Below are 25,733 nucleotides of genomic sequence, written 5' to 3'. Positions count from 1 at the left end.
CCCTCAGGAACAAATTTGCAGTGGATAATTCCAGCAGTGTCAAAAAAAAAAAAAAAATCGCCATTGTCTTGACACGTGATTTTTGCAACCTGACTTTCTTCTGCCAGGGACAAGACATTCCACGCTCTGGCGTTTCAGTTTCTGGATCAAACAAAAAACACCACCTTTCATTGCCAGTGACAATTCTTGGAACACATCATGATCTGGATCAATTGCATGGATGAAATTTTGATAACATGCACCCCAATGCTCTCTCTCTGTCCATGTGTCAACATGTGTGTGTGTGTGTGTGGCACAAACCTCAAAGAAATCTCTTTCTAAGATTAATCTGGGCTGTTTCCTTACTGACACCAAGCTGTACAGTGAGTAGTTATTTGTATGTCGCATGGGCAACAATTTCCCTAGCTTTCACCACGTTTTCATTTGTCCATGCAGAAACTGGTTGTCCACAGTGTGGTTCATCCTCTAGGGACTCCCCCTCTCCTCTTTAAACATTGAAAACCAACTGGAACACCTATGCATGGCTCAGTCATTGCTGTAAACATTTTTAGGTCTTAGTCACTTCTGTAGCAGTTTTTCCTAATTTACAATAAAATTTTATCACAGCTCTTTGCTCCATGACACAACTTCTGACACACTTCACTTACACACTCTTACTTCAATAGTTGCCACACAAAAACTGGTGCACCACCTGACTCAAAAGTTACAACACACTCTAGCATTCTCATTACTTAATGGGTGCACTATGTATTGCATTTTTTCTTTGGCATCTTGTAGAGCAAAAGGACTTGAAACAGATAACATTGTTTCATGGTGACAGAAACTTGTGGTCTGTATAACCAAGAGAAGTACTGACATCCACAGTATATTTGTAAGGGGAGCTTGTTAAGAAGAGACCAGGGATGTTGAGATGGCAGGGTAATGTTTGGTATTTTGGTGGTAGATGACCACCTGCATAAGGTTGGACTAAAGACAGCTTGTTTAAAGCTTTGTCTTCCACATATGAAAGGCTATAAACTTATATTACATTATTAGTACTTCTGGTGAGCTATGGATTTATTTTTATCTTTATTTTACTCCAGTGATATATCTATCTGCTGATTCCTTGGTGACATGGAGCTTCCTGTAGCACTCTGTTGTCTTGGGCCATTGTGGCTTTCCCATTATTTGCATGGATAAGGTTATTATTTTTTAGCTCAGATAAGGCCTAAAATATATAATTTTGTATATATTGTATTTTAATACTTTATTTTTTACATAATTCAGAAACCCTTCTAGAGACCAAGCATGGAATGCTTTCATTCCATTGCAGGCCTCCAATCAACAAGGTGTTGGTCCTCGACCTAAAAATGGGTGTCCGGTCTTTATGACAGGTCAACCATTTACAGTTCACAAGAGATGAAAGGAATGTCTTGGTTTTAAGTTGTGGAGAGACTCTATGCTGTTATTGAATTTGCATAATAAATACTCTTTTTTGATTTCATTCCATATTTTAACTGCATCTAATAATTTGTTAATGTTATTGATTGGCTACTTGGCATTCCCAGTGGAACATCTGTATCTGATTCCTTGGTGGCATGGATAGCTTCCTGTAGCACTGTTATTTTGGGCCATGATGTCTTTCCCTTATCTGTATGGGCGATAATGTTATTTTTTAGATTAGATAAGGCTCTAAATTCTGAGAGAGAAATATTAGTCCTGGAGCTGTTGCTTTATAGGATACTGGCATAATCTTAAGAATTTTCTTGACAGCTTTTACCCAGACCCATATAAGGGGTCTGGGTAAAAGCACTTGAAAATTCAAATCCCAAAGAGATTAAGAAGCTTCTCTATTGTTAGAGGAAAGTTAGATTTATGAGAACTTCGCTGCGAAGTCAGTGAGTGAGTTTTTGGGAAATATGATGATGAATGTTCATCAGACTTTCATAAATAGTTTGACAATGAAAGTGGCAATATGAGCTTTGACTTAAAAAATTAGAGGCCTCTAGTACTTCTTGAGTGTTGAATATGGAGGTTACTAATTAACTAATGCACAAGTTCCAGATGTTATATCTTCTCTTAAACACTCAAATAGGAATTAATATCTTACCTGTTACAATATGTTCTAGTTAACTTGAAAACTTCCTTAATTTTACAGAAAGTAGGGCTAACCTGTGATGCACGATATTCATTCATTATTGTCAAATTCCTGATATATATATATACTCTCAAAGGGTGTAGAAGACACTACAGGAATACCTTTATAGCATGGTTAATTGGTTCCAAGAAACGTCCGCGCTATGCAAAACTGTGTTGTTCGAGGTCTATTTATAAAGGTGTTCAATTTAATTTGTTTATTACAAAAATTTAGGATAATAAAAATGTTTAAAAATGAAAAAAAAATGTTATTTTTATTAACTAAATAACAAATAAAATCCTTTTAAACAGATATAAAAGTTGTAGAAAACAAATATTGCTTCAATTTTAGCATACAGTAATTTACTTTTTACTGAAGTAGTCTTTTAATGTTCGTTGAACCATCCTCTTCTTTGTCTCTTCAAGTACTAGATCTCTGTGGCATTATTGAGACTTTGTCTCACTTTGATGCTTCTTTCCAAATTCGGGTCGGCATTTATGAGAAAGTCGGAAGCTTCGTGCATTTTTCTCACAAAAGTAGAAAGGTCAGCAAAGGAAAATTCTTCAACCATGACATCAGTGGGGTCATCTTCGTCTTCTTCTGCTTCATAGGCTCGTTGTTGTTCCAACTCCAAAAGGGTTTCATCATCCAGATCATTTGAATGAGAATCAATACGTTCGTTCACATTATTACAATCTAAACTTGTACAGTAAAACCAAGATCTTTGCCCATCTGCACAATTTCTGTTGAGATTTCCTCTTTCAGTGTTGCAAAGGCAACAAAGTCCTTTGAACAATGCGGCAAGATGTTATGCCATATGGCTCTCATGTTGCTTTGAGTCACCTCTTGCCAAGATTCATAAATATTTTGAATGGCATCTTTTATGTTAAATTTCTTCCAAAATTCACTCAACGTCCAAGAATCTTCTTCTGCTGCAGCTTTAATAGCTTGAGCAAAAAATCGGCTGCAGAATTGATGTTGTGTTTGGAGGGGAAAAAATGAATCTTGACATTTTCATCTAAGTCAGTCAATTGAGTTGGATGGCCTGGCGCATTGTCTAATAAAAGCAGAATTATGAAAGGAATATCATTCTTTTTATAATAGCTTTTAACTTAAGGGCGAAAACAAGTTTTAAACTCTTCAAAAATTGAACGAGCCACCCACGCTTTTTTATTCGAACGCTAATGAACAGGTAAATTGTTCTTTGTAAAGCCCTTCAGAGCCTCTTGGGTTTTCTGCTCTGTACACTAACAGTGGCTTCAATTTTAAATCACCTGATGCATTACCTCCTAGTAAAAGTGTCAATCGGTCTTTTGACACTTTATACCCAGTTTGTGTTTTTTCCTTCTCTGCTAGAAATGTGCATGATGGCATTCTTTTCCAGAATTCTTCCTTCAATTCATTGGGAAATAATTCTGCAGTTTTATTATCAGCACTTGCGCTTTCACCTTGGATTCTTACATTATGGAGTCTGATATGTTTTTTGAAATTGTAGAACCACCAGCGACTTGATATAAAAGTTTCACTGGTTGTACCTCCTTCATTTTCTTTTATTTTGTCATATAGACTTGTTGCTTTTGCCTGGATTATCATTTGACAAAGGAATCTTTTTTTTTTATTACAATCTTCAATCCAGATCATTAGAAGATGTTCCATATTTTCATTATAGAAGATCGATTTCTTGTGATCACTTTTGACATATAAGAAGCAGTGCTCATTCCATGTTGTTTAATCTTTTCTTTGCTCTGAATAATTGTTCGTACAGATGACTCATTCATTGAATTCTCACGTGCTATTTTAGCAAACAATGCTCCATTCTCATGTCATTTTATAATTTCAAGTTTCTTCTCTAATATCTACCACTTGCGTTTTTTTGTTACTCCAACAGTGTCTTCTTTGTTTTGTCTCTTTTCACTCATACTTAAATAATAAAAAAATATTAAATACTAATATTAACGTAAATAATAAAATGCCGTGTTTGAAGAACGTGTCTACATGAGAGCCAATCGAATAACTGCATAAATGTGACTCTCGACTGTCACTTGCGGTGCCTGGGCGTCACTGCTCAGTGTTGACAATGTTAGTGTAATAATAAAAACCGCGGTGTTCAGAACTGCACTATATAAAGTATTCCTTTATATCAATTTTCTTCAGAATCAGTTTATCTGCCAGAACTCCAGTATTGTCAGATATTATATGTAGCCCTTTAAGGTATTTTTAATTGCATCCAACTAATTCTTCGTACTTCTTTGAGTCATTTTCCTGACATCAGACACTTGCTTTGCTAATCTCTTCTCCCATTCTCTTCATCTGAATTTTAATTGTAAGCATTCTTACAATGCACGTGGCAGATAGGACCATCTATGGGGCTAAGTGTACCAGTTTCAACTCTTACCCACATCATTCAGTTGGAAGCACTTCTTTGACTAACACTTGGCATGCAAGTGGCTGTAACATTAAAAACTGAGTACCATGCTGTGATAAAGTTTTTCTCCAAGTGCTATCAAACATAATTGAATGGTGTTTATGGGGAAATTTCTCCTTCATATTCCGCCGTGAAAGAATAGGCTAAACAGTTTCACCTAGGAAGAGAGAGCATCGAAGATGATCCTTGCGATGATTGGCCTGTAGAAGGATGACCGAGGAAAATGTCTCTCTTGTTGAGGAGGAACTGCTCAATGACAGATGGCTGGTGCTCAAAGAAATCTCAGCAAGTTTTCAGCATTATTAATGACCATCTTTCACATCATTCATGAGAATCTTTACGTAATGAAGGTCAATGCAAGGTGGGTGCCCTGACTTCTCTCTTCAATTCAGAAGGAGCATCGTGTGACCTGTTCCTGCAAGTTTTTATGGCTTTATCAAGGGAATCAGAGAGAAGTGCTGAAATCCATTGTCGCTGGGGATGAAACCATGATCCTTTATTATGATTCTCTTTCCAAAAGGGAATCCATGGAGTGGTGCAAACCAGACAAAGCACCACTGAGAAAAGCCAAGGTCACTCAGTCCACCAAGAAGATCATGGCGACAATCTTTTGGGATTGCCGAGGAATTCTCTTGATTGACTTCAAGGAAAGGATTACCACTGTGAATGCAGAATATTATGCTTTATTCTTGCACAAACTGCATTATGCCATAAACGAGAAGAGACAAGGAATGCTGAGTCAAGGATTTGGCCTGCTTCACGACATGCTCCACTCCATATGGCTATTGTTGCAAAGGCTGCACTGAAGGACCGTGGCTTCCACGGGATTGACCACCCACCTACCCTACAGCTCAGCACCCAGTGACTACTATCTCTTCTCGAAACTGAAGAAAGATCTTCAAGGAAGAAAATTTGCAGATGACAATGAGGTGAAAGGTGTAGTTCTAGGCTATTTTTGCAGACAAAAGTACAGACTATTTTTTCAAGGGCATAGAAATGTTACTTCAAAGATGTGAAAGTGTGTTGAAGTATAGGGTGATTATGTTGAAAAGTGACACAGTTGATTTCTTTCTATTACCTCTAAAAGTTAATCAGCCTGGAAACTTATGGAACCACCCTCATATCTTAATTTTTAATATGATTCTGCAATTTGTTCACTCCTGGTTTTTCTCATATCATGTTTGCGGACTTCAGTCTTTAAACAACTGTTTTATTTATAAAACACTTTTCTGATCCTAACTTGAACATTGTTTTATGTATTGATAGATCATCAAATTCCTGACATGTACTCTTATATCATCATTGATATTTGGTATTGATAGTTTAGTGTTCTAATTTCTCTCTTATTTCATATAAATTTATTTGTTTGACTTAGTGCCATACTAACTTTGCAGATTCTGTTTATTTCCATATTTAAAATTTATTTTATTTCCATATTTATTTCCATTTTGTAGGTGCAGCATGTCAGTAGCTCTCTGATTACCCTAACTATCTTTGCATCATCAGCAAACAATTGACTATCTCCAGTCACGTCATTAACTTCCATGTCATTAATTTGTAGATTGAACAACAATGGCCCAAGGACTGATCCCTTGGGAACACCATTATTCACCTTAAATACGGATTCACACTTGCCATATACCACTTTCTGATATCTATCCATCCATCACACACTTATCTAAATCAATAGTTCATCAAATTCTTGGCATGTACTCTCAAGGGGATGTACAGGATATTATGATAGTACTACATGAAAAACGTACATCATTACAAACTTCCTATCAACAATTTTCCTCCAAATCAGTCTGTTATCTGTCAGGACTCTGACATTATCAGATGTTATATTTCAGTCTTCTAAGTTCATTTTTACTATAACAATCCACCTTTATCTTGGCCTTCCTCTGGGTCTTTTCCTGTCAACCTGGCAGAGCTTTTTCCTATTTTGCTAATCTTTCCTCTCCCATTCTGTTTACCACCTGAGATTAGCTCTGCTGATGCATTTCCTGGATGTTAACAATGTCAAGTTCTTTCCTAGTATCCTGGTTTTTAATATGATATTGCCATTGATGCCATCTGTTCATGTCTCTAATCTTTCTAAGGACTCTCATATTTGTGGTTGTTCTCTAGTCTTTGGTCAAGTGTTTTATTTCTTACCTAGCTCTCAGATCCATAAGTTAAAATTGGTTTGAACACTGTCTTGTATACAGCTAATTTAGTGTTTTGACTTATTTCTCTCTAATTCCATATAAATTTATTCAATTGACTTCCTACGATACCAGCTTTGTTGATTCTATTGTCTATTTCCATATTTAATTTACTATTTTCACTAAAAATCTGCCTCTGAAATGTTTTACTATTGAAAATAGTAAAACATTCACAGTGCAGTTGATATTTTCAATATTTCTCCCTATTTTCATTGCTTGTTATTGCTGATTTTCATACCAAATTTATTACAACATTTATTATTCAATTTAGTCAGGGAATCTTGCAGACTTGTAGCAGATTTATTTAGAAGTATAACATCGTCTGCATAAAGTAAAGAGCTGAGATTAGCATCTCCAATTTTGATATCAGGTTTAATTTTCCTTCATAATGTGATCCATATAGATAATGAATAACAGAGGAGATAATGTATACATCCTTGTCTCACACCAAATTTAACGTTAAACCATCTTCTGTACTTCAATTCTAACTGCTGACTTACAATTCAAATAAAGACTAACTATTGCTTTTTCTACTTCAAGTATGGATATGTATTCTTGATTGCATGCCTGTTGAGTGATTTTACCACTGTGCTGTTACTGCTTGTTTCATTTAGCAATTTTTTGAAGTAATGACTCCATACATCAAGGATATCTTTTTCTTGGAAGTTTATTTTGCACTTGATTAGACTATAATAAATTTAGTTTAATCCTTTATCCAAGTGTAAGCAAACAAAGTTTGCACCTGAAAATATCTTCAGGACTGAGGTAAGGTAGTGCAACACGAGGCAACTCCAAGAAAGGTGGACCAAGCTCTCATCACTCTTTGTCTCAGTACCTCCCATAATGCAAAGCACATCTCCTTGTGGACATGTATACTGCTATGCATTAAGGGAAGGGCCACTACCCAGACCGGTTTCGACCTTTATTGAGGTCTCGTCGGTGGGAGGTAAACCCAAACGTGGAGATGCCTCCCACTGACGAGACCTCAATAAAGGTCGAAAAAACCGGTCTGGGTGGTGGCCCTTCCCTTAAAGCATAGCAGTATACATCTCCACAAGGAGATGTGCTTTGCATTATGGCAGATACTGAGACAAGGAGTGATGGGAGCTTGGAGTTGCCTCGTGTTGCATTACCTTACCTCAGTCCTGAAGATATTTTCAGGTACAAACTTTGTTTGCTTACACTTGGATAAAGGATTAAACTAAATTTATGATATCATTTTCTCTAGTTTTCATGTCACCTTTATCATCTCTAATTCCTTTTACAGCACTCTTTCCTTCATTTCTGGGCTTTTCATGGGAGGACCAAAGTCTTCCCATGACTTTTGTTTAGGTAGTTTTATACAGTTTTAGATTTTTACATTTGTATCTATATTCTCTAAGAGCAGAAGCTGACTCATTTGCCAGGAACTTTTGATATGCTTTCTTCTTTTCCTTTCCTACCTGTGTTTTGAGCATGGAGTTGTGATTTTTCTATCCTTGCAGATAACCTCACCACATGCCTCTCTTGCTGAATCAATCAGTGTTTTCTTCATGGCTTGCCTCTGAATCTTCAAGGTTTGGTTTCTGTTCTCAGTCTTGCATTTCTTTCTTGAATAATGTTTGGGCATTTTAGTCTACAATTCACATCTGAGAGTGTTGCTCAACTTTTATTCTCTTTAAAACTTTCTTACTTGTTCTTCTTTTCAGTATGAAATTCAGTTCTATCCTCTCAAGACTAAATGGCAATCACTTCCAGTTTCAAATTCTCTATACACTCTAGTGTCCTGCACCAGTGAGAAAACATCACTATCAACAATAATATTGTCAATGAGACCTTTCTTATTCTTTGCCTCTTCTTTCCATGTGAATTTGTGCACGTTTTTATATTGGAACATTGTGTTAGTGATAACCAGTCCATCTCCTGAGCAGAAATCCAACAGATATCTGTCGTTATTGTTAGCTTTGTTCTTTTCTCAGAATTTTTCCCAAATATTTCTGTATGTGTGATGATCATTTCCTAATCTACTATTTAGATCTCCAACTAGGACCAGCTTTTCCTTTTTCATTTTGTCAGTTGCTTTCTCTAAGGCCTCAAAAAATCCCTCCACTTTTACCTTAGTAGAACCTTCTGTGTGACTATAGACAGGCACAAATAAGTCTCATTGTACAGCTCCCCATTTTGATATTTGCCCACATCACTCTATTTGATATTGCCCATTCAAGAAAATTAGCCTCATATTTAGTGTTGAATACTATAGCTACTCCTTTTCCCTGAGCAATAAATACAAAATATAACTGACAGAATATAAAAACAAAATATAAAATACAAACGACTGAAACAAGAAAGATAAATTCTGGTGAGATATTTCTGAGCAAGAAATACAAAATATAACATTTTGTATTTATTGCTCAGAAAGATCTCACCAAGTTTTGTCTCTTTTTTGTTTCAGTCACCCCTATTATGTCAATCTGCTACTTATCCAATTCCACAGCCAGCTTCATTTCTTTGACATTCAGGCTTCTTTTTTGGTACTGATGTTGAACTCTGGTGATGTTGAGTTGGGACGTGTTTCAGGATTTGTCCCAGTATCTGACTTTTTTTGTGTCCTTCCTGGTTCCCTGGCAAAAACAATGCAGGCCTTGTTTAACTGGGTGATGTCCCAGTATGAAATTTTGTCATGTTGTACCATCATTTTACATTGTGGTTTAAACCATTAAGAATACAATTTGGTTGGCTAAATCCCAAATTGCCAGCCCATCCTCATTCATTCAATATCCAGGTAGATACCTAACAGGGTGTTCCATAAGAAAGTGAGGATTGGTCTGTTCTCTGCATTCCTTTAAAGACTATGTGAAGCTCTCCTCTCAGTGTATCAAATGCCTTATCAAGCCATATCATAGCCTATCCATTCCCTTTATCCAACTCAGCACTAACATTATTATAAAATATGAGCAGATTGCTAAAATATGATCACTCTTTAGTAAACCCTTGTGTTCTTTGAAAAATACAGCTTGTGTGCTAACCCATTTCTTGCATAAGAACTTGCATTGTGTGCAAGTGCTTATCAACTTCTCTAAAAATCTTCGCCACTGCAAATACTGATAGATTGGTTGTTAGACTCATTGGTTTTTACATTATTCTTGTACAACAGAAATATCATACATTCTTTCCATTTCTTCATGAGCTGAGACTCAAGTTATACAAATGTCAAGGGCCAAGCCATTTCACACATGTTGATATCCTCCCTGACCCTGTTGTTGAATTGATATCCAGGTTATACAATAGCTGTTGAACCTCATTTTTATGCAGCTCTATCTCTTCATCAAACATACTGGTGGCATTGTCAACCATGTTACATATATCTGGTTGATAGATCTTACCGAAGTGAACACTCATTATTTGAACGATCTCGTCTGCTTCTGACACCAGAGTACGATCTGCATTCATTGAAGTTGCAACAGGTCAATATTCTTCTGCATTCATTTTTTCTTACAGCTAAGCAAAATATTCCAATTTAGCTTTCTATACAGTATTCATAACTTTTTTGCCCTGCCTTATATGTAATATAAGTAATATATGTAACATATGTATGTAATATAATATGTAATTATTATGTAATATAATAAAAGTAAAAAAAAAGTTATATTTGATAACTTTTTTTTACTTTCAGAATATCATCTTCTTTTCATGAATCGCTTGCTTAATAAGGTTGCATATCATTTCATTCTTGTCCCATTTGTTCTTTGAACTCTAGGTATATATTCAGATACTGCCTCATTTAAGAACATTTTTAAAGCTTTCCATGCATTGCTGATATCCCTCCCATTCAGTAACTGATGACATTCAACCAAAGATAGTATTCTCCTGAGTTTGTCATAATTTCCAGCTTTGTAGTTCACTGTGTAACCTGTTTTTATTGGAACATCCATATAGTTAGCTACTTTCCAGGCCACTGATTCCATTCCATGATTACTGTCACAGACTGGTGGCATAACATTCACTTTCATAACTTACCTCCTTCTGATGCTATGATCAAAGCTTAACACTCTTTGACCTCAAGTTCCATTTTTGACGTGCTGCTTGAGAAAGTTTTCTTGCAACAGGTCAATAAATTTTTCAGTCTTATAAGATTATTCCTTTAACTAATCATTTTTGGATAATTACTCACTTAGCAAACCAGAATTACTCAAAATGAAGATATAAAAAGTTTTACAGTGGCTACATTTGCATAATTCAGAAGGCCTGGTCAGAGGGTCAAATTCCAGATGATTGGAATAAGGTTCTCAACAGTGTCCTTATGTGAGAATGGAAATAAAACTGAATGTAACCTATATCTATGTTTTGTAGAGCTGGAAAAAATTATGACAAGGTTTTAAGAGAAGAGCTATAGTTATATGGTGTAAATCGGACATGTTAAGCATTTAAGCAATACATAGTCTATATTTGAGTGGTAAGGCATCAGAATTGAAGTGAGGTACAGGAAGGGAGTTTGATGTTAAATCAGGTGTTAGACAAGGGTGAACATTATTTTCATTATCATCTTTTATGGATTACATTATGAAGGAAAGTGGCCTTAAACCTGATATCAAAATTGGAGAGGTTAATCTCACCTCTATGCAGATATATTATTTTCATGAATAAATCCATTATAAGTCTGTAGGATTCCCTAACTAAGTTGAATAATTGCTGCAATAAGTGCATGAAAATTAGCAATAAAAAGGCAAACTATAAAAATGGGTAAGGACATTGAAAGCAGCAACTGCATCCCGAGTTGAGAACCTCTAGAACAACTAAAAAATTTCAGCTATTTAGACAATTTTTTGTGAAATTGCAAGTTAAATATGGAAATAGACAACAGAATTAGCAGAGCTAATATATTAAGTTAACTGAATAAGGTTATATGGAATAAGAAATTAGTCAAAACACTGAACTATCCATACAAATGATAGTGTTGAAACCAATTTTAACTTAGGGATCTGAGAGTTGTAAAAACATCTTACCCAAAGGCTAGAGACCACAGATATGAGAGTCCTTAGAAAGATTAGGGGCATGAACAGATGGCATCAATGGCAATATCATATTAAAAATGAGGATACTAGGAAAGAACTTGATGTTAGCATTACAGAATATGTGAGCAGAGCTAATCTCAGGTGGTATGTTAAACAGAATGGAAGAGGAAAGGTTAACACAGCTGCTTTTTCCTAGGATGGCAGGAAAAAGATGATGCAGCAAGAAATAGCTTATAAAACTGTAATATGATCAGACAGCATTGGAATTGACAAATTAAAGAGTAATTGGGAGGAAAATTATCAGTAAGAAGTTAGTAAGGAAATAGCCATTTCATGTAGTACTATCATAATATCTTATACACATATTGATGATCTTGTTTGCAAAAGACTCAGTGAAGCTGTTTAGATTTTATCATAAGTCTTCTTGTTTATTTCCTTTGTTAATAGTGCCTCAGTAGACCATAGAGAGCAAGAACAGCGAACAAGAAATTTAATGGTTCTTGATTTTTGACTAGGATGGAGGTGTAGGTTGTCTTTCTCATCTAGCTGACAACGGAAGGAAATGCATTTATATATATCCTTTTTAATTTTAAAATAAATTCCATGCACGAATGAATGGTTCTTTGTGAAAAAGTTTTGAAATTCAGACAGGGAACTTTGCCATGCTGCAATATCATGCATATATCTGTATCATACTGAGGAGTGGCACTGTTCCATAAAGTAATTCACAAGGGTAAGACAAACAGGATTCTCTATGGCAGTACTGTGTATTTGCTGGTAAAATTTGTTTTAAAGACTGATACTGAGGAGTGTTGCTTAAGTGGATGACAGAATCAAAGACAATATCTACAGTAGAGTCTTGTGAAACTTATCCTAATGTTTTATCTAATGGAATATTCATGAAGAGGTATCACATGATATCAAGATTGATGAACAGTCTTTGGGCTAAGATAAACACTGAAATTTTTTCTTTGAAATGGAGGCTGTTTTTGATGAAGGTTGTGAATTTAGCTTTAATGGATGTTAGTACACAGGAGAGGTACGTTGTAACTGTAACCAGGTGAACCTGTGCAGTCAACAATGGTCATAACATCTACTTCATTGATTTTTAGGAAACCATAACTGTTATAGATATCCCATGAGGTGTGGAGTGGGCCAGAAAATTTCTATCTGCTGTAAGATTAAAGAAACTCTCCAAACCCATCATATTTACTTACAGGCTAGAAAGTTTTTACTTTTATGTCACAAGACCAAAAAATTCCTAACTTTATTAAATAGAAATATTTGGTTATCCTATAATGAATTGGTCACAATATTATCTCCGAAGTTGTTAATGTTCTAGAGGAGTGTTTTTCAAAGTGTGGTTTGCAAAAGGTACAAAAATCACACTTAGGGAATACGTAGCACTTTTTTCACTTTTATATTTTTGTTTGCATATTAGTGGATGAGTGCAGGTCATCTATTTTTTAATTAATTTTTCAGTAACTAAAGGAAGTTTTTATCAAAATGTTTCTTGAAATGTATTGAGACTTCCCTTGCGGCCTTGTCTGATTGACAGCATGATCATGTTCCAACTGCATGATTCAAATTGTTTACATTAAAAGATTAAATTCAAATAGTTCGAACCAAGCAATTGGAACTCTGCTAAACTTAGAATCATTCATATTTTAAATTATAAGGATCCTTAGCGATTGTTTCACTACCCATCTATACATGTTTAATTATTTGTATTTATTGTAATGTATTTAATAATATACAAAAATTATGTCGTGTGCTTGTAATTTAATATTGTAAACTTAATGTTTTACTTTATCACAAGACCAAAAAAATTCCTAACATTATTAAATAGAAATATTTGGTCAGGGTAGCCTATAATACCCCTTGATAGTACATATCAAGAAATTGATGATGTTTCTAATTTATTATAATGCAAATTTTAAACATGAACATCTTTATAATTATTAGTGTTTGAATGAAATATAACTTCTCCCAAGTTGCCTTTGCCTGAGAGGGGTATGTGGTGTTGCTAAAATTTGAAATGGGATATGTAGGTACTGAAGATTTAGGAACCACTGTTTTAGAGTATACATTTATGGAATCTTCTATGTTCTTTAGAGCAGTTTTCTGACTATGTAAAAATAAATAAAATGACAAAAATATTTATAAGATTGTTAAAAATGGGAAGAAAAATCCTTAGCCCACCCACAGTACCTATGTACAAAGGTACTGTAGGCTTAATAATAACCTTTTGTGGATGCATACCACATAAAAAAAAAAAATAAATAAAAAGCTGTCGTTGCTATCATCATCATCTTCCTTATACCCTCTTTTACCTTGCGGTGTCGACGGTCCATTGATCATCGGACCTCACTCCGTTTACAGGATAAGGTGGTCAGCCTTATGCCCCGGTGTATCCTATGGCCTGTAGTGTTGAGTTCTCAAGGCCAGTTTGCCTGCGTTGCGGGATGAAAAACCCCAGAATAAACTGGGGAAAAAACCCTGCTGTCCATGCCCAAGCTGGCTAACTTGGCTATGGCTGAGGAAGATCCTTCAGCTCCTCACGTCGTTGCTATATGTAACTAAAATATAATCCTTGCTAGAGCAACCCATCTATCCAACTAGCTTTCAGCTACAATGAGAGAATCTCTACAATACTCAACAGATCATAAAATTCTTTGGTTTGCAAATAAAAATTTTCCTAGAAGCTATAGAAATAGCAGTAGACAACATAATTTAGATGCTACCAAACTCACTTCTAACATGGTGGACATACATGCTAGATGCATGTATGTGAAAATTTTCACCCTTGCTATCATCATCTACCAGCAGCTCTTTGAATATCATAATAAATGATAGCAGAAGATCCTCAGTGGGATCTTCTGCCATCTTTCCAGACAATATTATACCTGCACAAATCCCACTAGTATTACAAGTTTACAGCAGAACTATATGTAATAGAGCTTGCACTAAAATACATAAAATTTCACCACTACCAAAGGCACATAACATATTCACACTTTCAAGGTTCTCTTCAGGCAATTAGAAGTCTAGAGCTATAGCAACATCTGATGCTCTCTCAAATTCAACATCCCTTTCAGTTATGGAAGCTACACTTTGATATATGCTTCTATTGGATTCTTAGCCATGTTGAGATTAAGGGAAATGAGGCTGCACATGCTGCAGTGAGTTCAGCTCCTTTGTCAAACATCCACTATTTGCTTGTACCATACACAGATTATTGACAGATCATCAGACAAAAACTCATATCCCAATGGCAGCTATCTTGGAACAGAGAGAGAGAGTGATAATATGCTGTACACAATTAAGTCGGAAATTAAATTATGGTAGTCAAGCCTGTGCAGGATTCAGAGGAAGTTGTTCTTGCTTGCCTCTGCATAGGTCATAGTCATATCACCCACTCCTTCCTTCTGAGGGGTCATGACTTGCCTATGTGTAAGTTTTGTGACTCTAGACTATTCATCACTCATATTTTAATTGGCTGCCCTTGTTTCATAAGTGCAGTCAATATTTTAGTCACTTTTATAATGTATGTGAGCTCTATGCACACAAGTAGATTTTATCAGACTCATTGTCAACCTGGTTTTTAAGTTTTTAGAGAGTATTAATCTTTACCACCTTATATATATATTTTTTATATATACCTTGTATGATGTACCTTTTTAGTTTATTGTAAATTAAAAAAAAAAAAAAACACCCTCTGATTTATGTATGTTTATACCCATCTTTTACATTGTTTTTCTAGACAGATTTTATGTGATCTGATTTATTAAATAATATACAAGAAAAGTTCCATTTATGATTTTTGTTATTATTTCAACTTTTATATATAGTCGATGGCAGTATATATAGTTGATTTTAGACCTATATAAGACCCTTATTCATTACTTGTTTTTGTCACAGTATGACCATAGCTGTCCTTGTGCTATTAAACCCAAAAAGAAAGAAACAAACAAGCATAGGATAATGAGAGAGTTATCCCTAGAAACTGTACAAAGGTCATGTAAGTGAAAAAGATTTTTTGAGATGCCAGGGTGGGGTGGATGGTGAGTGCTCCAACACTGAATGGTTTCAAGATAGTTATTATGGTTATTGTATTCTGTGAGCATTCAACCTCCCATGATGAGTCTTTGACTCCACAGAGGCTTGGAAGTAACACTAAAATAGACACACCAGCCTGAACAGTTAGCAGACATTATATGAAGTTATAGACTTTGTCTATAACTTCATATAATCCAAATAGATATGTTGTTTTTTAAACCTAACTTTGCTATAATCCTGATGAAGCTGCCAGGTATAGCAGACCTGAAAGTATAGCTTTCAGGTCTGCTATACCTTTATTGCAGACCTGAAAGTATAGCTTTCAGGTCTGCAATAAAGAATTTACACATTCCTTTGTTGTATAGCTTGACATTTGTATTTAAGATGAACTGCTTATCATAATGACATGTATGCTACAGGTAGGTATAGTCATAAATATGGACTTGGCATTTATTGTGATTCTTTTGATTTGGCACACAAATTCAGGTTGCTGTTTTCCATTGAAGTCATTCATTGCTTCTATTGTATGATCATGAGAAGTGTGCTTTTCTGTACTGCCATTGTTTCCTTCTAAAGTCATGTTGTAGATTTTTCTGAATCCAAACAGTCGTATAGGCTTTACAGCTATCAATCTGACCTGAACACAGCATAATACAAATTATAAAGCATGTAGTTGCAGCTTATTAGTGTTTTGCAAGTACCAATTTTTTAATTGATTTTTTAGCATGTGCGCTCTCTCTCTCACACACCCTCACATTACATGAAACCAGTGTGAACCAATAGCACATTAGTACCAGGGGCAGATGAAAGGTAGAATAAGCAAAAGAATCTGTTGAGATGAAACTTTTCACCACTTCAGCTCCACAGTAACTAGAATGGTGGTGGTGTTATAGAATCTAATGAATATCTAAAGACGTGTATTAATACCCCTGCCATGTAGAACTCGGCTTATCTCTAAGGAGTGATTTTACTCACCTGTCCACTGAACTGGTAAATCTGTTGTGCAAGCTTTGGTGGACAAGTGATTAAAACCACTCTTTAGAAATAAGTTGGGTTCACTGTGGCAGGGATATTAGCAAATATCTGTATATGCATTTTTTTTTCTTCTTATGTTTCATTTTGAAAAATTCTTAAATAATTAAAATTCTTTTGTTTAATAATTATTAGAAAAATGGTGTATAATCAGTTATTCATTAATATAGAAAGACTCTGTTCCCGATGATTACGACCAAAGAAATCCTGACCATAGAACGATATACAGGTTTGTGAGGACTTTGTTCAATGCAGCACAGCTGACTGCAGAGTGTGCCATTATTACTCTGGTTTGTATGCTATGATATGTTTGTGTTTATAGTTTTATTTTGTTTAATATGTTCATGCCAGGCATAGTACAAATTGTATCGTTTGGTACTTGCCATTGGGTGAGATGCAATAAATTATATTGTACCATTTCTTGGGCACATGACAAATCGTTAACATAACTCTGGAAAAACCAAAGTTATGTTATATAATTCACCAATAATTAGGAGAGTGTCTCTAATTATTTGTATTTCTAAAGATGTAGGTAATTATATTTAGTTCGCTTTCATCAGATATGAACCTTTCGCATATGACTGGCATGTCTGAGGGAAGAAATAGTCATGAATGTAAATAATCTATCATGGCCAAGTTAATATCCAATAATTTACGGTTGTGGTATTTGTGGGTGATGCAATTAATTACTCTGAGAGAAAACAAATTATCTGTCATTCTGTTAACTCTAGTTATGCATGTGACAACTTATGAAGGGTTTAGACTCAAAAAGACAGTAGAGAGCCATTTGTTTTGCAAAAAATAACTAAAACAGTTGTTGTATATATTATTAATCTAATGTGTAAAACTATACCTGGTCACTCAAAGTGGAAGGGATGTTACAAGGTATAGTGAGCTACCGCCAGCTGCAAGACACGTGTAACTTAGCTTGGCATGAACGTGTTAAGTCCTAAACTTAAAATGTGACTGCTTTCTTATAAAGCTAAATTATTCTCTTCCATTACTGAATCATCATCATCATCAAATTCCTGCCATGTACCCTCAAGGGGTGTACAGGATATGATAGTACTACATGAACAAAAAATTACATCATTATTAATTTCCTATCTACAATTTTCCTCCAAATCAGTCTGTTACTTGTCAAGACTCCAACATTATCAGATCTTATATTTCTATCGTCTAAAGCACTTTGTACCGTATCAATCCACCTATATCTTGGTCTTCCTCTGGGTCGTTTTGCTGCCAACCTGGTAGAGAACACTTGTTTTGCTAATCTTTCCTCGCCCATTCTGTTTAAGTGACCATACCACCTGAGATTAGCTCTGCTAACACATTCCTGGATGCTGACAATGTCAAGTTCTTTCCTAATATCCTCGTTTTTAATATGATATTGCCATTGATGCCATCTGTTCACGCCTATAATCTTTCTCAGGACTCTCATATCTGTGGTCTCTAGTCTTTGGTCAAGTGTTTTACTTCTGACCCAGCTCTCAGATCCATAAGTTAAAACTGGTTTGAACACTGTCTTGTATACAGCTAATTTAGTGTTCTGACTAATTTCTCTCTTATTCCATATGAATTTATTCAATTGACTTCCCACCATACCAGCTTTGCTGCTTCTGTTGTCTATTTCTATATTTAATTTACCATCTTCAGTAAAAATCATGCCTAAATAGCTGAAACGTTTTACTTGTTCCACAGGTTCTCCATTCACAACACAGTTGACATTTTCAATGATTCTGCCTATTTTCATTGCCTTTGTCTTTTTATTGCTGACCTTCATACCATATCTATTACAACAGCTATTCAATTTAGTCAGAGAATCTTGCAGACTTGTAGCAAATTTATTTAGAAGTATAACATCGTCTGCATAAAGCAAAGAGCTGACATTAACATCTCCAATTTTGATATCATGTTTAATACCACTTTCCTTCATAATGTGATCCATATAGATAATGAATAACAGAGGAGATAATGTACATCCTTGTCTCACACCAGATTTAACATTAAACCATCTTCCTGTACTTCCTTCAATTCTAACTGCTGACTTACAACTCAAATAAAGACTAAGTATTGCTTGATATAATGCCCCATTGACACCATATAACTACAGCATATTGAATAGCTTCTCTCTTGGCACCTTGTCATATGCCTTTTCCAAATCGACAAAACTTAAATACAGATCTTTGTTATATTCCCATGCTTTCTCGACTATTTGTCGTAAAGTGAAGATCTGATCCTGACAGCCTCTATTTGGCCTGAATCCAGCTTGTTCTTCACCAAGCTTTTCTTCCACAATTCTTCTCAACCGTTTCTCAAGTATACTTGCATAGATCTTGCCAGGAACACTCAGTAGGGAAATACCTCTGTAATTCTCACATGCAGTTTTATTTCTCTTTTTATATATGGGTACTATTAGAGCTCTACTCCAATCATCAAGAATTCGTCCCTCTGTCCAGGCTTTCTGAACTATGCAGTGCAGCCACTGTAAGACTCTTATACCACCATACTTCAGCATTTCTGGTCGAATATCATCTACTCCTTCTGCCTTTCCACATTTCAAGCCTTTGATGGCTTTTTCTACTTCAAGTATGGATATATATATTCCTGACTGCATGCCTGGTCAGTTTTTTTTACCACTGTGCTGTCATCACTGCTTGTTTCATTTAGCAGTTTTTCAAAGTAATTACTCCATACTTCAAGGATATCTTTTTCTCCAGTTTTCATGTCACCTTTATCATCTCTAATTCCTTTTACAGCACTCTTTCCTCCATTCTTAAGCTTCTTCAACAACCTCCAGAATATTTTGCCACTTTCTTGATATTTATTTTCTATATTCTTGCCAAAGTCCTCCCATGACTTTTGTTTAGCTAGTTTTACACAGTGTTTAGCATTCTTGCATTTGTCTCTATATTCTCTAAGAGCACAAGCTGACTTATTTGACAGGAACTTTTGATATGCTTTCTTCTTTTCCTTCACTGCCTCTTTAACTTCCTGTGTCCACCAGGGAGTTTTGATTTTTTTTATCCTTGCAGACAACCTCACCACATGCCTCTCTGGCAGAATCAATCAATGTTTTCTTCAGAGTTTGTCACTGAATCTCCAAGGTTTGATTCCTGTTCTCAAACTCTTTCATTTTTTCTTCAATAATCTTTGTGTATTTTAGTCTACAGTTCATATCTGAGAGCTGCTCAACTTTTATTCGCTTTAAAACTTTCTTACATGTTATTCTTTTCAATATTAAATTCAATTTTATCCTGCTCAAGACTAAATAGTGATCACTTCCAATTTCAAATCCTCTGTACACTCTGGTGTCCTGCACCAGGGAGAAAACATCACTATCAACAATAACATAGTCAATGAGACTTTTCTTATTCCTAGTCTCTTCTCTCCATGTGAATTTGTGCACATTTTTATGTTGGAACATGGTGTTAGTAATAACCAGTCCATGTCCTGAGCAGAAATCTAACAGATATTTGCCATTATTATTAGCTTTGCTCTTTTCTCCAAATTTTCCCAAAATATTTTTGTATGTCTCACAATCATTTCCTACTCTGCTATTTAGATCCCCAACAAGGACCAACTTTTCATTTTTCATTGTGTCAGTTGCTTTTTCTAAAGCCTCAAAAAAATTCCTCCACTTCTACCTTAGTAGAACCTTCTGTGGGACCATAGGCACAAATAAGTCTCATTGTCCAGTTCCCCATTCTGATATTTGCCCACATTACTCTACTTGAGACTGACTGCCATTCAAGAAGATTAGCCTCGTATTTTGTGTTGAATACTATGGCTACTCCTTCTTTTCCTTGAATGTCATTGCCTGAATATAACATTTTGTATTTAATGCTCAGAAAGATCTCACCAGTTTTGGTATTTTTTGTTTCAGTCACCCCTATTATGTCGATCTGGTACTTATCTAATTCCTCAGCTAACTCCATTTCTTTGCCATTCAGGCTTCTTACGTTGATAGTACCAATCTTTAACTCTGGTGATGTTGAATTGGGGTTTGTTTTCAGATTTGTTCCAGTAGCTGACTTTTCGCTGTTCGCCCTGGTTCCCTGGTGAAAACAACGGGGGCATTGTTTAACCGGGCGACGCCCCAGCCGGCATGAAATTCTGTCATGTTGTACCATCATTTTTTATTTTGGTTTAACCAATAAGAATACAATTTGGTCGGCTAAATCCCAAATTGCCAGCCCATCCTCGTTCGTTCAGTATCAAAGTAGATACCCAACAGGGTGCACCACGAGAAGGTGAGGATTGGACATTAGGTCAGAAGCCCTGGTCGGTTCTCTGCATTCCGTTAAAGGCTATGTGGAGGTCTCATCTCAGTTATACAGCTTTGACCCTTAAGCACCCCCCATTACTGAATATATATAATGAAATCTTTTCTCTTCTGATTTTTTTAATTTTTATTTTTTATATTCAATTTTATGAAAAAGAAGCATTTCAAGTCTGTTTCAATGCCATTACATTACATATACAACATACAGCCTCTCCCATCTAAGCCAGATACATCTTCTTGTGGGGGAGCTTGTTTTCACAAACAGGACTTCCTGTTTGTGAAAACCTGGTGAGTATTACTGATAAAGTTTGCATGTGAAACATCTTCATGAATAGGTTACTTGTATATAGAGCTAGTGACTTCACATAAATATCCTTAGTATCCCATAATGCAAAATACACACATTCTTACAGGTGTGTGTGTGTGTGTGTAATGCTGTGCTTTATGGAAAGGGCCATTATCCAGACTTTCAACCTTTATTGATATCTCATCAGTGAGAACCAGACAAGGAAGAGATACCCAGAAGAAATATGACTTTGCAGTACTGCAGCCTTGATATCTCTTCTGGTTCTGGCTCCCACTATACCTCAATAAAGTTTGAAACTGGTATGGGTAGTGGCCCTTCTCATAATGCATAGTATTATACACACCTGGAAGGATGTGTTTTGCATTTTGTAGTACTAAGACAATTAATGTGAAGTCACTTGCCTATGTATTCAAGTAGCCTAGTGGTGAAGATACTTCATATGCAAATTTTCTTTGCCTACACTTGGTTAAAGGATTAAACAAGAATATAATTTCTTGGCATCCTTAATTTAATTCAAGTGGGAAAGGAACGCTACTGGGCTAAAGTGGTTGTTGCCACTTTTGTTTCCAAGAGCAGGGTTTCCACATTCTCTAGTACTTTTATTCTTAAGTGTGATATGGATCTGAATTTACTCTTTCTTTACATTAAGACAATGGTGAAATACAACATAAGAAACTTTGTTACTACTGTAGATAAAAAAATAATAATAAAGCAAAGCTCCAACCCAAAGAAAAACTTAATAAAAATCCAAACAAAATAATTACAAAAATCAACTCATCAAAAAAAAAAAAAGATTTATTCAACTTCACCAACATTCATGATCTTAGCACAAATTTAAATGATGCAAAATACAACTTGGAGCAGAACTTCAACTAGCAAGTTGAACCACCACTATCTACCTCAATTTTCCAAATCACACACTGTTTGATTCCTTCTGTTGCAAATCTGACATCCTGTTCCAGAGAACTTCAAACCTAGAATCCTCTCTATGAACTTCTATGAACATGGAAGTTTGGTGAAGTCAGAATTGGTCCATGAGGCTTATCATCTACAGTCCAAATACTGTCTTGGGAATTTCAGCCTTCACAGCTCAGAATTGTGTCCCTTCTCTAATTCTATCAATCGAGCTGGTAAAGATACTGAAATTTTTGCTGTCAGTAATGTTCTTTCACAATTTCTCCAACCTGTCCACCAAAATGCTCAATAAGCTTCTTTTCCCCCATATTCTCACCATTACCCTTAATCTCTTCTTAACCATTTCTTCCAATAAATGCATTCATTATGGATTTCATCTCTCCTCTTGGTCAATTCAGACTATAACCTTATAGTTTCCTTTCCAGTTGAATGCTCTCTATCGAACTACTCTCACCTCATGTCCAGTGTTATAATAATCTATACATAAACTAGCCTATTATCACTGATCTGACCATAACTATTTAGCACGTACCTCAGTTCTTTCAATTACTATCAGTGATAACAATATTGTTATTATTAAAAGAGACTTCCAGGGAATTGGACTCATCAAGGGAAGCCACATATTACACACACCAGCTATCATACTTATTCTTGAATTCATTCACTCTGCTTGCACACACAGTATCCAATGGCAATCCATTCCAATCATGCACCACCCTATGAGAGAAAAATTTAGCTCTCACTCCCCTTCTTAGCAGCGTTCATTCTTAGCTTCCAAGGATGACCTCTAATCCTTTTCCCACCCTCCATAAAATGAAACATTCCATCAACTGAAATCCTAATCCTGTATGACCCTTTCAGAAGTTTGTAAGTCTCAATCATATCACCCCTCTTTCTGCTGTTTGCTAGTGTTTGCAGTCTACAAATTCTCAATCTGTCTTCATAATCAGTATTCCACAATCCTGATATCATTTTTTGACTCTTTCCACTGTATCAGAATCACAACAGAAACAAGGAGACCAGACCTGTGCACAATAGTCCAAGTGAGGTCTTATCAAAGCCTTGCAAAGAGGCAAAATTGATATCCTTATCTTTACCTGTGAAAGTGTTTCAGCATTGCAATCTTTGGTCATGCAGGATTTCTGAAAGAAATCCTGTAAAACCAAACCAGTATTATTATGGGTCATATTTTTTCACACTTGTTGAATTTAGGAATGGGAAAGGTGAAAACCCATATTTAATGCAACAAAAGATGTCAATCCCAAATTGATCATATAGTGAATTCTGACTTCAAATTCCACAATTAGACGATTCTTTGGATGTCAGTCATGGGACAATGTCCTAATCATCACATTTCTGATATGTACACTTGAGGGGGGGGGGGAGATTTCAGGTTACTATGACAGTACTATATGATTAAGTTTACATTGTTATTAATCACCTATCAACATTGTTTCTCCACATTATTCTGCCATTGATGTCATCTGTTCACTTCTCTAATTTTTGTTGTAACTCGTATTCGTGATCTGTTGATCAGCTGTTACATCTAACCTAGCTAGATCTATAAGTAAAAATTAGTTTGAATATCATGTTGTGCACGGTTGGTTTAGTGTTTTGACTTATTTCTCTTATTCCCTTTATGTTCAGGTGAATCTCTACCATACCAGCTTTGCTAATTCTGTTTGTTGTCTCTTTCCATATTTAATTTGCTGTCTTCACTAAAAATAGTCTAAATAGCTGAAATGTTGTAATTTTTCTATAGGTTCCCAATTCAGGATGCAAATGACCTTTTCAGTGTTCCTGCCTATTTTCATAGTTTTGTTTTTTGCTCCTTTTCATGTCAAATTTGTTGCAGCAGTTATTTATTTTAATTAAAGAATCCTGGAGACATACTAGATTTGTTCAGAAATATTATTACTCCATGGAGTCAAAAGACTCATCACATAAGACCCAAGCTAACCATTATTCACACAGTACTTGCAGAATCTCTCCTTAAACTCATTCACCATTGGGGCACTTGCAACTACTTCTTTGAATCCATTCTACTCATTCACACTCCAAGCAAAAAACCTTGTCTTGCACACTTTTACTAACTACACTCTTACACAACTTCCAGGGGTAGCCCCCTTGTTCCCTCCCTTCTCTGAATGTCAGCCTTATAGAATCCCTTTAGTAATTTATACATTTTTGTTATGCCACCCCTCTCCTCTGCCTGAAAACTAAACTCTGCAAATTACACACATCTATCCCCATACAGAATATTCCACAGGCCTGTAAAAATATCTTGGTTCCTCATCTCTGAATCCTTTCACACCTGATCCCCAAGAAACAGGTAAACAAGTAACCAAATCTGTGCCCAGTAGTCAAGATGTGGCTAAATCATAGCCTTATAAATAGGGATTAATAACCTCCCAATCTTTACTTGTCAATGTATTCTTCAACATTCAAGTAATCCTTTGGGTAATTTTGTCAACTTTTGCAATATGCTCTCTGAACTTCAAATCCCATCCACCGTTACTGTGAAATCCTTAGTCTCATCTTCTTGCAATCCAGGATCATCAATATGATACGAACTATATAATATTTTCATCCCAAAATACATAACCTTATATTTTGCAACATTAAATTGATAACCTTTATCATGTGCATGAATGCCAATTTATTTAAATCATCCTGCAGAATATCTACAACTCTGAATAAAAAAAAAAAATTAGAATAATCAAAGAAAATGTGTTGAATGATTTGCAATTCTAATAATTACCAATTTAAAAATAATTTTTAAAAAAATATTAATTAATATATAATAAAATAATTTAAAAAATGCAATTTAAAGAATAATTAAATTAGCATCATCCAAATCTCCATACTTCGTAGATTATATAACTATGTAAATACATAAAAATGTAATAAAAATTATAAGAAGACTGTTATTTGAAAACATTCACAAAATTAGAATAATTTTTAATGTGGTTAAAAAATTAGAATAATTCGAAAATAAATGTCCATAAATTATAGTCAAGGGAAACAATATGATAATTAGTACTTTGTTACATCCCCCTTAGCTTTTATGATTGTTCATAAATGGTTGGGCATATTATTTACTAGTGGTTCACAGTCTTTTTATTATAAAAACATGTCCATATGGTCTGCAGACTAGAAACAAGTTCATTTTTGTGTCTTGGAGCAACTTCTTGAAGATGTTTCTTCATAATTCCCCACAAATTCTAAATGGGGGTTTAAATCAGAGTTTGCTGGCCAAGGAATTACATTGATTTGTCTTACTTTGAGCTGTCTTGGAAGTGGAAAGAAGCTGAATCTTGCTGAAAAAGGAAATAACTATCATATAAATCTTCTGATGCTGGTATCATAAAGTGCTAAAGAATTTCTTGGTACACTTTG

The 25,733-nt window shown here is 35.3% G+C and overlaps 1 protein-coding gene across 3 annotated transcripts in view; it reads left to right on the top strand.

Annotated features, from left to right (window-relative positions):
• CycY (cyclin Y) overlaps positions 1 to 25,733 on the top strand; it is a 154,983-nt gene that overhangs the window by 80,564 nt on the left and 48,686 nt on the right. For all 3 annotated transcript variants that reach the window (XM_090413502.1, XM_090413503.1, XM_090413504.1), the window contains one exon: positions 16,998 to 17,117. In XM_090413502.1, the coding sequence (XP_090269628.1) occupies positions 16,998 to 17,117 (120 nt within the window). The remainder of the gene's footprint in view (positions 1 to 16,997; positions 17,118 to 25,733) is intronic.

Source organism: Typopeltis vanoorti, chromosome 24 (assembly GCF_054136105.1).
Source record: "Typopeltis vanoorti isolate ZY-2024b chromosome 24, IOZ_Tvanoo_1.0, whole genome shotgun sequence".
Classification (NCBI taxonomy): Eukaryota; Metazoa; Arthropoda; class Arachnida; order Uropygi; family Thelyphonidae; genus Typopeltis; species Typopeltis vanoorti.
The sequence above is the reverse complement of the archived record's forward strand: the minus strand, read 5'-3'. Positions and strand labels throughout refer to the sequence as shown.